The sequence below is a fragment of the Columba livia genome, chromosome 22, assembly GCF_036013475.1.
Source record: "Columba livia isolate bColLiv1 breed racing homer chromosome 22, bColLiv1.pat.W.v2, whole genome shotgun sequence".
NCBI lineage: Eukaryota > Metazoa > Chordata > Aves > Columbiformes > Columbidae > Columba > Columba livia.
The window spans coordinates 7,111,519-7,121,934 of NC_088623.1; the positions used below are offsets into that span (position 1 = coordinate 7,111,519).

General features: G+C 65.2%; 1 protein-coding gene across 1 annotated transcript; it reads left to right on the forward strand.

Moving 5' to 3' along the window:
* The first annotated feature begins 259 nt into the window (after positions 1 to 259).
* DEF6 (DEF6 guanine nucleotide exchange factor) lies at positions 260 to 10,401 on the forward strand. The gene is made up of 11 exons (XM_065038472.1): positions 260 to 417; positions 4,192 to 4,332; positions 5,692 to 5,877; positions 7,349 to 7,576; positions 7,654 to 7,800; positions 7,891 to 7,999; positions 8,069 to 8,367; positions 8,816 to 8,982; positions 9,075 to 9,273; positions 9,650 to 9,740; positions 9,842 to 10,401. The coding sequence occupies exons 1-11, from the start codon at positions 310 to 312 to the stop codon at positions 10,039 to 10,041; spliced, it is 1,875 nt and encodes a 624-aa protein (XP_064894544.1). The 5' UTR covers positions 260 to 309; the 3' UTR covers positions 10,042 to 10,401.
* The last annotated feature ends 15 nt before the right edge of the window (positions 10,402 to 10,416 follow it).

Here is a 10,416-nt window from a genome sequence, read left to right on the forward strand (position 1 = left end):
AGGGGAAAGCTGCTCGTGGGTGCAGGGAGGGGATTTCTCTCTGCAGAACACGAGTGCTGGGGGAGCCTTGGATCTCAGCTGAGCAAAGGGTCCCGGATCCTGTCCTGTCGGTGCCTCGCGAGCTCCGGATCCTGCTTCTTCCCCGGGGGTGGGGCTGTGGGGCTGAGCCCTGTCCTGGGTCCCGTGTCCCTGAGCCGTGTCCCGCGTCCCGCGCTCGGGCCCGCCCAGCAGGTGGCGCTGCCGCCGCGCCCCGCGCCGCCCGGTGGCGGTTTCCTGGATCCGGAGCCGCGGCCCCGCGGAGCCGCCGCCATGGACCTGCGAGCGGAGCTGCGAGCCGAGCTGCTCAAGTCCATCTGGTACGCGTTCACCGCCCTGGACGTGGAGAAGAGCGGCAAGGTCTCCAAGTCCCAGCTCAAGGTGAGCCCGGGCGGCGGGGCGGGGCGGGGATGCTCCGATCCCCCGCGGTTCCACGCAGGAATCGTTGAACGTTCAGATCAATAAGACTTGGCTGTTGCCGCCACGTTGGGTTTGGTGAAGTTCTCCATCTCTGCCTTGTCTCCCTTTAAAAAACAGGTGAGGGGCATTAATGCTCAGATGTATTTTCTAGGTGAAAATGAAGAAAACTTTTAGTTGTTCTCATTTTCTTCTGCTTTTTATGGCCAACTAACAACCCAAACTCAGTCTGCGTTTTCTCGCTTGCCGGAGCACCCGCGTTTGTGCTTCCTGTTCAGCCGACAGGTCGGTCGGTAAAGACAGACGGTGATTAAACTAAAATCCTCAGTGCCCTGGCCAGAAATAACGCACCACCTCCACAAAGTCCCTGCGGTCCCCGCTCCCGCTGCCCGTGGTGCCCGTGGCAGCTGTGCAGAGCGCTCGGGCGCTCAGCCCTTGTCGAAGTCGTCATGGCTTTGAAAGCCTTTTTGTCTGCCCGCAGGACGGGCTCTGGTCGAACCTGCCGGGCTTCACCTTGGCTTTGACAATAATTATCGATCTTATAGTTTTCTTCCCTTTGCAAACGATGGACTCCTTTTCTATTGCCATGTAAATGTGCCGCTGTGGTTCTCAGGCTGGCACCGGGGTTGGAAATGCCGGTTGGAGCAGGGGCTGCGATGCAGGGGAAGGACCTGAGCTAAAAACATGCAAAACACGGGGAGCTCTTGCGTCAGGACTCGGCAGCTGCTGCCAGTGTGGCCGATGAGTTGTGAAACGCTGCAGAGAAGCCTCTTTTCCGCTATTGCCTCTACGTTACAGGTTTCCCCCGGGATGGACTGCGGGGAAAGCGCTGGGCTTGGCAAGGGGCACGTTTTGCCACAGGATTAAGTTTTGCTTGCAGGGGTCCAGAGGAGCGGCGGGAACCAGGCTCCCCCTGCTCGGCCGCTGCCCCGGCGCGTTGCCGACTTAGAACTGTGGAAATATCTGAAGGAACATATTAAGGAAAATCCCGACGTAGGCCGGTGCCTAACGCCCGTGTTAATCCCCACAAAGGCGGCTGCGCTCCCCCACAACATCCCTGCCCGGGTCCTGGGCCCAGCCCGGCGTGCGCGGCGCTGCCGGGACCGCGTGTCTCCAGGGATCCGCACCTGTGGCCGCGGCGCTGGGGCCACGCCGACCCGCGTTGTAACGGCCTTTCCTAGAGAGTCGGGGGGGGGCTGGGGAGCTGCCAACCCCCGTGCAGGGGCTGCGGGGACGCTGGGGACGGCACCTCCGTGGGGACTTTGCCCACGGTGACGTTTCGGAAAGGAGGAAAGATTTATCCTTTGCTATTTTTCCATCCGCCTTCAGCGCTGAGAGGGGGTGGCACAGCTCAGCTCCAGATGGCTCTCTGCTGGCTCAGGGCTGGGGAAGGCTCGCGTCCATCGCTGCCGAACGCTGGCTCAGGTTTGCTGATGCTGGCGGGTTGGGGGTGGCAGCAGCTCTGGGTCCCGCAGGTGGGAGCAGCAAGGCCGCCGTGGCCCCTGCCGACGCCCCGTGCCGCGCGGGCGGCCGCGCTCTGCCCCCCCCAGGCACGCTGCCGCAGGAGGGCTCGAGCAGGCCGGCAGAAGCACTGGTGTTCACAGCGTTCGCGCCAACAAAGCACCGCCAGCCCAGCAGCCGGGCGCCGCGCTGCCCTGGCCTGCCGGGGGCACAGGCAATTCAGCAGCCTTTGGCGCGCCACGGCGGAGCGCTGGGAAGCCATTGGGTTTGGCAGTTGGGTTCTTTGTGTGGACGCTCCTGTGCAAGCAGGCGTGTGCATGTGTACGTGTAGGTGTGTATCTGCACAGGAAGGAAGGAGTCTTGCGGTTGAGCGCTACATGTCAGGAGCTGTCGGGTGGTTCTGTTCCCAGCGGGCACAGGCCAGCCCTGCCCATGGACGTGTTACCCCCTCCCGCGGGAGCTGCTCCCCGGCCCCGCGGATGCTCCTGGGATGTGGTTCCCAGGGGACGAGCCCCCTGGGTGGCCGGGACAGGCGGGTGGGAGCCACTGCCCCCCATCCTGGTGCTTCTTGTCACCTCGGCTCCTGTCCCTGCTCAGGAGAGCGGTCCTGAGCGGAGCCTGCACCCGGGGCTGCCTGGTGCCCCTGCTCCCCCGCTGGGCCAGCGGGTTTGTGTGTGACACGGGGAGCCAGGCTCCAGCCGAAAGGTCACCCTGGCGCTGGCATCGCCCCAGCGTCTCCCACGGGGAGGAGAAGAGGGGCGGCCATTCTCCAGCCACCTCAAATATTCCGCCCCCAGCTCTGCTGGCGTCAGCAGCGGCCGCAGGGGTGACGGGGCAGGGTGAGGGTGGAGAACAGCGTTGGGGCTGCTGCTTGGAGGGATCTGGGGTGCTTGGGGGTCGGGCAGACCCCTGTCCCCGGCACACCGCAGGGGGAACGTTGCCTCACCGGACTGTGCTCATAGCATCCCTCCCCTTCTGCCCCCGTTGTTCTCCCCTCCTGTCCCTGTTTCAGAGCCGGGGGGATCCCCCCTCTCCTCTCTCTGTGGGGCCAGGGCTCTGCTCCCCACCTGCCCCGCTTCCATTTCATAGGGCTGTGTTTTGCGGGTGCCCGATGGAGGGCGCAGGGTGCCGGCTGGGGCACACAGACCTCCAAGGACTTGGGGTGCTGCCAGAGGGGTGCGAGGGATGGGGACGAGGCCCCATGTTGGAAAGGGGGGACGGGATGGGATGCGATTCCCAAACTGTCGATCCATCCCAACGGATCTGTGCCCATCCTGGGGGACGCACAGGGTGTTTGGAGCCCCCCACCCCTACACAGAGCAGCGCTTGGGGCTGCAGCCGTGCGGCGTTTGAGCGCAGGGCCGGGTCCTGCTGATAAAATCGGTCCAGGGGCTGAAAACGAGAAAGAAAATCTGGTTGAACAAGAACCATCTCCAGCTGCGGCAGCTGCCGCGGCCTCGGGCGGCTTCTCTCCCGCCGGGAGCAGGGATGCTGCGCCGCCACCCGCATCCACACACCTTCTCCCCCTCTTCTCGAACGCCTGGAGCTGTCCCTGCAAGCCCCGGCGCGATGGGACAGCGCTGGTTTGGGTGCTCGTTTAACCATCTCCTGCTTGCGGGAAGGCAGAGCAAGGAGCCAGGTGCCTGCACGGCGCTGCGCCGGGTGCCCCCGCAGCCCTGTCCCAGCGCCGGCTGCCGCCCGGCCGCTCCGTGCGCCCCCCTGCACGCTGGACATGCGGGAGCTTCAAAACCTCCTTTGTTTTGGGGGATCTGAACAGAATGGGCTGGCTGGTGACGCTCGCAGGCTGGTTTGGAGATGGTGTGTCTTCAGCTCTCCCTCGCCTGCTTCTGTTCCAGGCAAAACCTTCTCTTAGCTTCTTATTGTCATTTCGTCTCTGTGTCTCTGTGCCCTCTGGCCGACGGCGGCGCCGCCGGTCCCTGTTGTCACAGCCGCCAAGGGCAGCTCCAGCAGCGCGGCTCGGGGGCTGCCCAGGTTTGCAGATTGAAGCACGTCCTGTTTGTTACCTTTGAAACGGCCAGATTAAAAAAAAAGAAGTTCCCCATGTGCCAAGAATGAGAAGAAATGCACGTGGAAAAATCCTCAGTTTTTTTCCTGTTTCTAAATGAATATTTGGGAGTATTTGGCTGTCCCTCTGGCAGGCGCGGACGGTGCCTCGCGGCCGGAGCGGGGCTGCGGGCAGGACGCGTCCCGGGCGGCTGTCAGGGCTGGGGCCACGCTCAGGGCTGTCACCGTGTCCCATGTCTCCTGCTCGGGCAGGTGCTGTCCCACAACCTGTACACGGTGCTGCGCATCCCCCACGACCCCGTGGCGCTGGAGGAGCATTTCCGCGACGACGACGACGGGCCGGTGTCCAGCCAGGGCTACATGCCGTACCTCAACAAGTACATCCTGGACAAGGTGAGCCCCTGCGCACCCGCGGTCCCTGCGCTGTCCCGCGCCCCGGGAGCCCCCCGGCTGTGCTCCTCTGCTCCGGGAGAGCCCGTGGGCGCAGAAAGGATGCAGGGAGCGCTCGGGTAGATGCCAAAATGAGCGATAAGTGTTTAATACCCCGCGTGTCCTTGGCGAGCATGAAGTCAGTTCTCTCCAGAAAGGCTCTGGATGGAGACGCAGCTCTGCCAGTGCTTCCTAAAGTGAGAAATCAGCCCTTTTTTCCTCTCCACCCTGTTCAAACCCGAGGTGTGACCTCCCTTGGCAAGGAGGATGCCGAGGTGCCCGGGCAGGAGCGGAGCTTGGGGTGGGCTGGGGGTTTCTCCCTTTTTTCCGCGCGGTTCAAAGGCACCTTTGTTCGGTGCAGCGAGACTTTGCAGCCGGGTGCTCGTTTCCTGCGGGCGTGTGAGGAGAGGAAAACGAGTGACAACTTTCTTCCACTGTGTGCTCAGAAGAAGGGGCAGCAGCCCTGCCCGGCGCCTCCCCGAGCCGGTCCCCGAGCCGGTCCCTGAGCAGGACCCCGTGCCAGACCCGAACAGGACCCCGAGCCGGTCTCCACCTTGCCCCGAGCTGCTCAGGAGCTGCCCAGCCCAGTCTGAGATGCTGGTCTGGGCTGCGGGATCCGCTCTGCAGCGCCTTCCCAGCGCCCTGTGCCCGGGCTCAGCCCAGCCCAATCTCCAGCTCGGTGCAGCCAAAATCCTTCCCGTTTCCCATGTGGCTCTTTGGGACGTGACCTTTAAACCCACGGCTCAAAAAATCCCAGAAGGGGAAGCGGGTTTTCCTGGTAAGAGGGGCGCTCAGCTTTCTGCCGCCCGGAGGCTTTTCTCCGGCTCTGCGGCTGCAGGCTGCGGTTTGTCCTTGTGCTGGCGGCACGTGGTTCACGCCAAAGGGCTGGAGCGGCCAGACATGGCCAGGCTCCTCTGCTCCGTGTCACAGCTCACCGCAGCCACGCCACAGTCGCCGCAGGAAGCAGGTCACGGTGCCGGGCAGAGGGGCCGAGGCTGATGGAGGCGTCATTCCTGCCTCCACCTGCCCATGGGCCAGCACTTCCCTGGGCAAACGGGATAACGAGAGTGACCCAAAGCCACAGAGGCATTGGGGAGGGGGCTGGGGGAGCACCAGGTGCTGTGTGCGCTGTCCCGGGGGTTCTGCCGGTGACCCAAAGCCCGGCAGGCGGTGACTGAGCCGCCATGGCCCTGCCGCCATGCCCAGGCACCGCAGCGGGCCGGCAGGGCCGTCTCTGCCATCCGGCACATCTTGCTGGTGTCGGGGACCTGTGCCGGGAACGTCCTGGCACCGGGGGCAGCGCGGCTCTGTGCTCACCCGCAGGTGGAGGAAGGTGCTTTTGTCAAAGAAAACTTTGACGAGCTCTGCTGGACCCTGACGGCCAAGAAGAATTACAAACCTGACCGGAACGGGAACAGTGTTGTGTCCCACCAAGACGCCTTCAAGCTCTGGTGTCTCTTCAACTTTCTCTCCGAAGACAAATACCCTCTCGTCATGGTGCCGGATGAGGTAGGACCTGCCTCTCCCCCATCCCGTCTGCCCCGGCTCCGCGTGCTGGCAGAGCCCGGTTTGGGGGCACACGTCCTGCTATCGCTTCCTGGCACGCCGCACCACATCCTGCACGACGTGGAGCTCCAGGGCAGGGTGGGGGAGAGGGCGGCCTGCCCCGGCCCCCCCGCCGCGCCCGGCCAACGGGGGCAGCTGGGAGAGCCCCGGAGCGCTGCAAGCTCCCGCCCACGGGTGCCTGGGGGATGGAGCGTGGCTGGCCCGAGGTGCTCTCCGTGGGTCCGGCCTGCGCCAGCGAGTGCTTCGCCTGATGTGGAACGAATGTGCGAGTTCTCAGAGCCCCAGCCAAGAAGCACCCACCGCTCCGCCTGCGCCGGCCCCGGCGCCCAGCCCGGGGCTCGAGCCGAGCGTGGCGTTGCAGGAGCACTCCTGATGGCCGTGGGGGAGAAAGACAACGAGAAACCCTTAAAAACCTGGTGCAAGGAGGGGTTGCTCCTGTGAAATCGCTGCCAGGCTGGGGGGTCTGTGTCTCTAGGGCTGTTTTACAGCCCAGACCACCACGCAGCGGCAGCGCAGACCCGCTTGTCTGTCTGTCCCTGTCCGTGCTCACCCCTGCCCAGCACCCAGGGGGCTCAGAGCCAGGTGCCGGCTGTGCAAAGCTGCTGGCAGCGATCTCCAAAGCTCCAAATTCCACCCGGCATTTGCAAGTGAAGGTTCTCCCTTCGCCGGGGGTCCAGCAAACCCCATGAGAAGGTGGGAGATGTGGGGAGGAGGGACAAGCTCAGAAGCCAAGAGCAGCCCCAGCCCGAGGAGCTCAGCGGGGCAAGCAGCTGCTCTCTATCTGCTTCTGCTTCTGCACCATCAGCCTCCTGAGATCAGCAGAAAAGCCAGAAAATGGGGGGAGGAGGGGGCAGAAAAGACAAGAAGTGCCGCGCTGCACAGATGTAGGAGGGTGACCACACTTCCTGCGCCCCGGGAGAGGAGCTTCCTGCTCCCCAGACCGTGACGAACCAAATGTCTTTCTGCCTACGGGGCTGAGCGTGGAAAACAAACCACTGCGGTTTCAAAAGGGCGCTCCTGTGCTCCATGGGCGCCTGTCTCCCTGCTCGGCCCCGTGTTCTCCCGGCACATCTGGCGAGGAGCGGGTGCCATGGGCCGAGGCGCCTGCCCGCCGGCTGTTCGCAGGCACTTGGCCTCTGCAGGTTCTTCTCACTCTGCAGACAAACAAGCCAAAAATACTCGGAGTCTTGTGGTTAAAAGGAAAAACTTCCGGGCAGTGGCCAGGCTCTAACTCCATGTTCATCTCCCAAGCCTGCCCGGAGCCGCTCGGCCGTGGCCACCACCCATCGCTGGGGAGATACCGCGGGGATAGGGCTCCTGCACCCCCAGCTGGGCAGAGACGTGGGCTCGGGCTCTCCAAAACAGGGGTTGGGGCGGGGATGTCCCCATGTCCCTGAGCTCCCTGTGCCCGCAGGTGGAGTACCTGCTGAAGAAGATCTGCACGGCCATGAACGTGGAGCTGAACTCCTGTGAGCTGGAGGACCAGCTGTCCCAGGAGCCGCAGGGCCAGGCCGGGCTGACGGTCTGGCAGTTCCTGGACATGGTGAACTCGGGGCGGTTCCTGCGAGGCATCGAGCCGGAGGCCGTCAGCATGGCCGTGGAGGAGGTGTACCAGGAGGTCATCGAGGATGTGCTCAAACAGGCAAGGAGCCACGTGTCCTGGGCACAAACCCCATCCTGTCCCTGCCCTGTTTCTGAGTCCGTGTCTCTGGGGCGCAGGGCTACCTCTGGAAGAAGGGCCAGCTGAGGAGGAACTGGTCGGAGCGCTGGTTCACGCTCAAGCCCAGCGTCCTGTCCTATTATGTGAGCGAGGACCGGAAGGAGAAGAAGGGGAGCATCATGTTGGACAAGCACTGCTGCGTGGAGGTACAGCCCTGAACGTGGGACAGCCAGTCCCACAGCTGGGGACAAGATGGGGTATGGGGGGTGACGCCATCCTGTGCCCCCTCCTTGTAGGTGCTGCCCGACCGGGACGGGAAGAGGTGCATGTTCTGTGTGAAGACGTCCTCCCGCACCTATGAGATGAGCGCCTCCGACACCCGGCAGCGCCAGGAATGGACCTTGGGTCTGTGCCACCCCGCGCCCCCTCCCCAGTCCCCCCCGTGTCCCTGCTGACCGTCCCGTCCCTCCCCAGCCATCCAGACAGCCATCCGGCTGCAGGCGGAGGGCAAGAGGTCCCTGCACAAGGACCTGAAGCAGAAGCGGCGGGAGCTGCGGGAGCAGCGGGAGCAGCGCAAGGCGGCCAAGGAGGAGGAGACGCAGCGGCTGAAGCAGCTGCAGGAGGAGAAGGAGCGGAAGCTGCAGGAGCTGGAGCTGCTGAAGGAGGCCCAGCGGCAGGCGGAGGTGCTGCTGCAGGAGGAGGAGCAGCGGCGCCGGCAGCAGCACGAGGAGATGCAGCGGACGCTGGAGATCCAGCTGCGGGAGGCCGAGCAGGTGGGAGCGTCCCCACGGCGCATCTGGCGCTCGGCGGGTGGCCGTGTCCTGCCCCTGCCGGCAGTGCCCATGGCTGCAGGAGCTCCAGGAGCACACTGCAGTGATGCTGCTGCCACCCGGCACCTTGGGGCTCTGGGGATGAGGGACAGAGCATCAGTGCCACCATGCATGACAGACCAAGAGCAGGAGCCAGGGACAACCTGCCCTGGGGTGTTTGGAGCTGGGGCAGGCGACAGGGGAGTGCCAGGGTGGCCAGGGAGCCGATTTCTGACCCTGCGGCCAGTGCTGGCTCCAAATGACGCGTGTGTCCCCAAGCAGGGTGACAGCTGGCCTTCCACGGGCTCTCCCTGGCGCGGGGGGTGTCTGGTCCAATCCAGCCGGGGAAGGGGGCCCTGGGGACAGCGGTGGCTCTGCCGGCGCCCGCAGTGACGGCTGCTCCCTGCCGCAGGCCCGCGCCTCCATGCAGGCGGAGATGGTGCTGAAGGAGGCCGAGGCCGAGCGGCAGCGCAAGCGCATCCTGGAGCTGGAGGAGATGCAGCGGCGGCTGCAGGAGGCCCTGCAGCAGGAGGTGAAGGCGCGGCAGGACGAGGAGGCTGTGAGATACGCACAGGCCAGGTGGGTGCCGGGGTGTGCTGGTGACATTCTGGGGCGCGGCAAGGATGGGGGGCTCTGGGGGGACATCCTCACCTCCTGCTCTTTGCTGACAGGCTACTGGCTGAGGAAGAGGAGAAGCTGAAGCAGCTGATGAAGCTGAAGGAGGAGCAAGAGGAATATATCATCAGAACTCAACGGGAGAAGCAAGTGCTCAAGCAGGAGATGGAGAACAAGAACAAGTGTCTGGAGGAGGCGCAGAAGCAGCTGGAAGAAGTGAGGGTGAACAGGCAGCGGGTGGACCAGGATGTCATGGTGAGCGTCACATTGGTGCCACATCCCTCAGGCCGGGAGCCCCAGGGACCTCCCAGCCGTCCCCGCATCACCCCCGTGGCTCTGGGGGCTGAGCTGGTGCTGCTGGGGGTTCTGAGCTGTGCCCCGTGTGGGCACGGGCTGGTCTGGGGCTGAGGGGGGACAGGCGTGTCCTGCGCGGGGACAGGGCCGGTGTCCAGAGCAGCGTCACCAGTGGGACTGTGTGGGAGGAGAGGCTGGAGCAGCAGCAGATGGGGGGAGCTGGGGCTCCAGCCCAGGGGGAACCCCCAGCCCTGCCTTACCCAGGGAAGGGAAACTCGTGCCCACACCCCTGGGTGGGGGTGGGGGGACAGCTGTCTCACCCTCCGTCCCCTCCCAGGCAGCGCAGCAGAAGCTGCGACAGGCCAGCACCAACGTCAAGCACTGGAACGTCCAGATGAACCGGCTGATGCACCCCATCGGGCCGGGAGGTAGGAGCGCGGCCGTCACCCCCCTGTCCTCCCGAAGCCCTTTTCCCTGAGCTGAGCGGCCAGTGTGGACCCAGCTGAGCAATCCTCTTCCGCCCGTCCAGAGAAGCGCACGAACGTGAGCGCAGGAGGCTTCGCGGGCTACCAGCCCCTCCTGTGCCGCACAGATTCCTCCCTCAAGCTCAAGCAGAAAGCGGAGGACAAGGGCAGCGACTCCGCGAGGAACAGCGGCAGGGAGAGCGAGAGCAGCGGCACGCCACCGTCCCCGGACGCAGACACTGCGGCCATGGAGCCCCACAACTAGCCCGGCTGCGTGGGGCCCGTGAGCGACACGGGCGACGCGGCTGGCTCGGGAGGGCCACGCGGGACCCACGCGGAGCCGGCGGCGCGCAGCGAGAGCCTCCCGTTTGCTGCGCGGAGCGGCCGCGGCGCGCCGGAGGCCCGGGCAGCCCCGCGCGGGGGCGGGGGGGGCGGCGGGGCCGCCTCCTCGGGCTCTGGGCTCCGTGCTCTGGTTCCCACCCCGCCAAAAAAACCCCACGACCCCCAGCCCAGCCGCTGCCGGGTCTGGAGCAGCGCGCAGGGCCGCAGCCCCGCGGTTTGTACCAGCACAGGCGTGCCGGGGGCGCAGCGCCTCCTTGTGATCAATTAAGCGCTTACGAGGTAACAGCGCCGGGCTCCG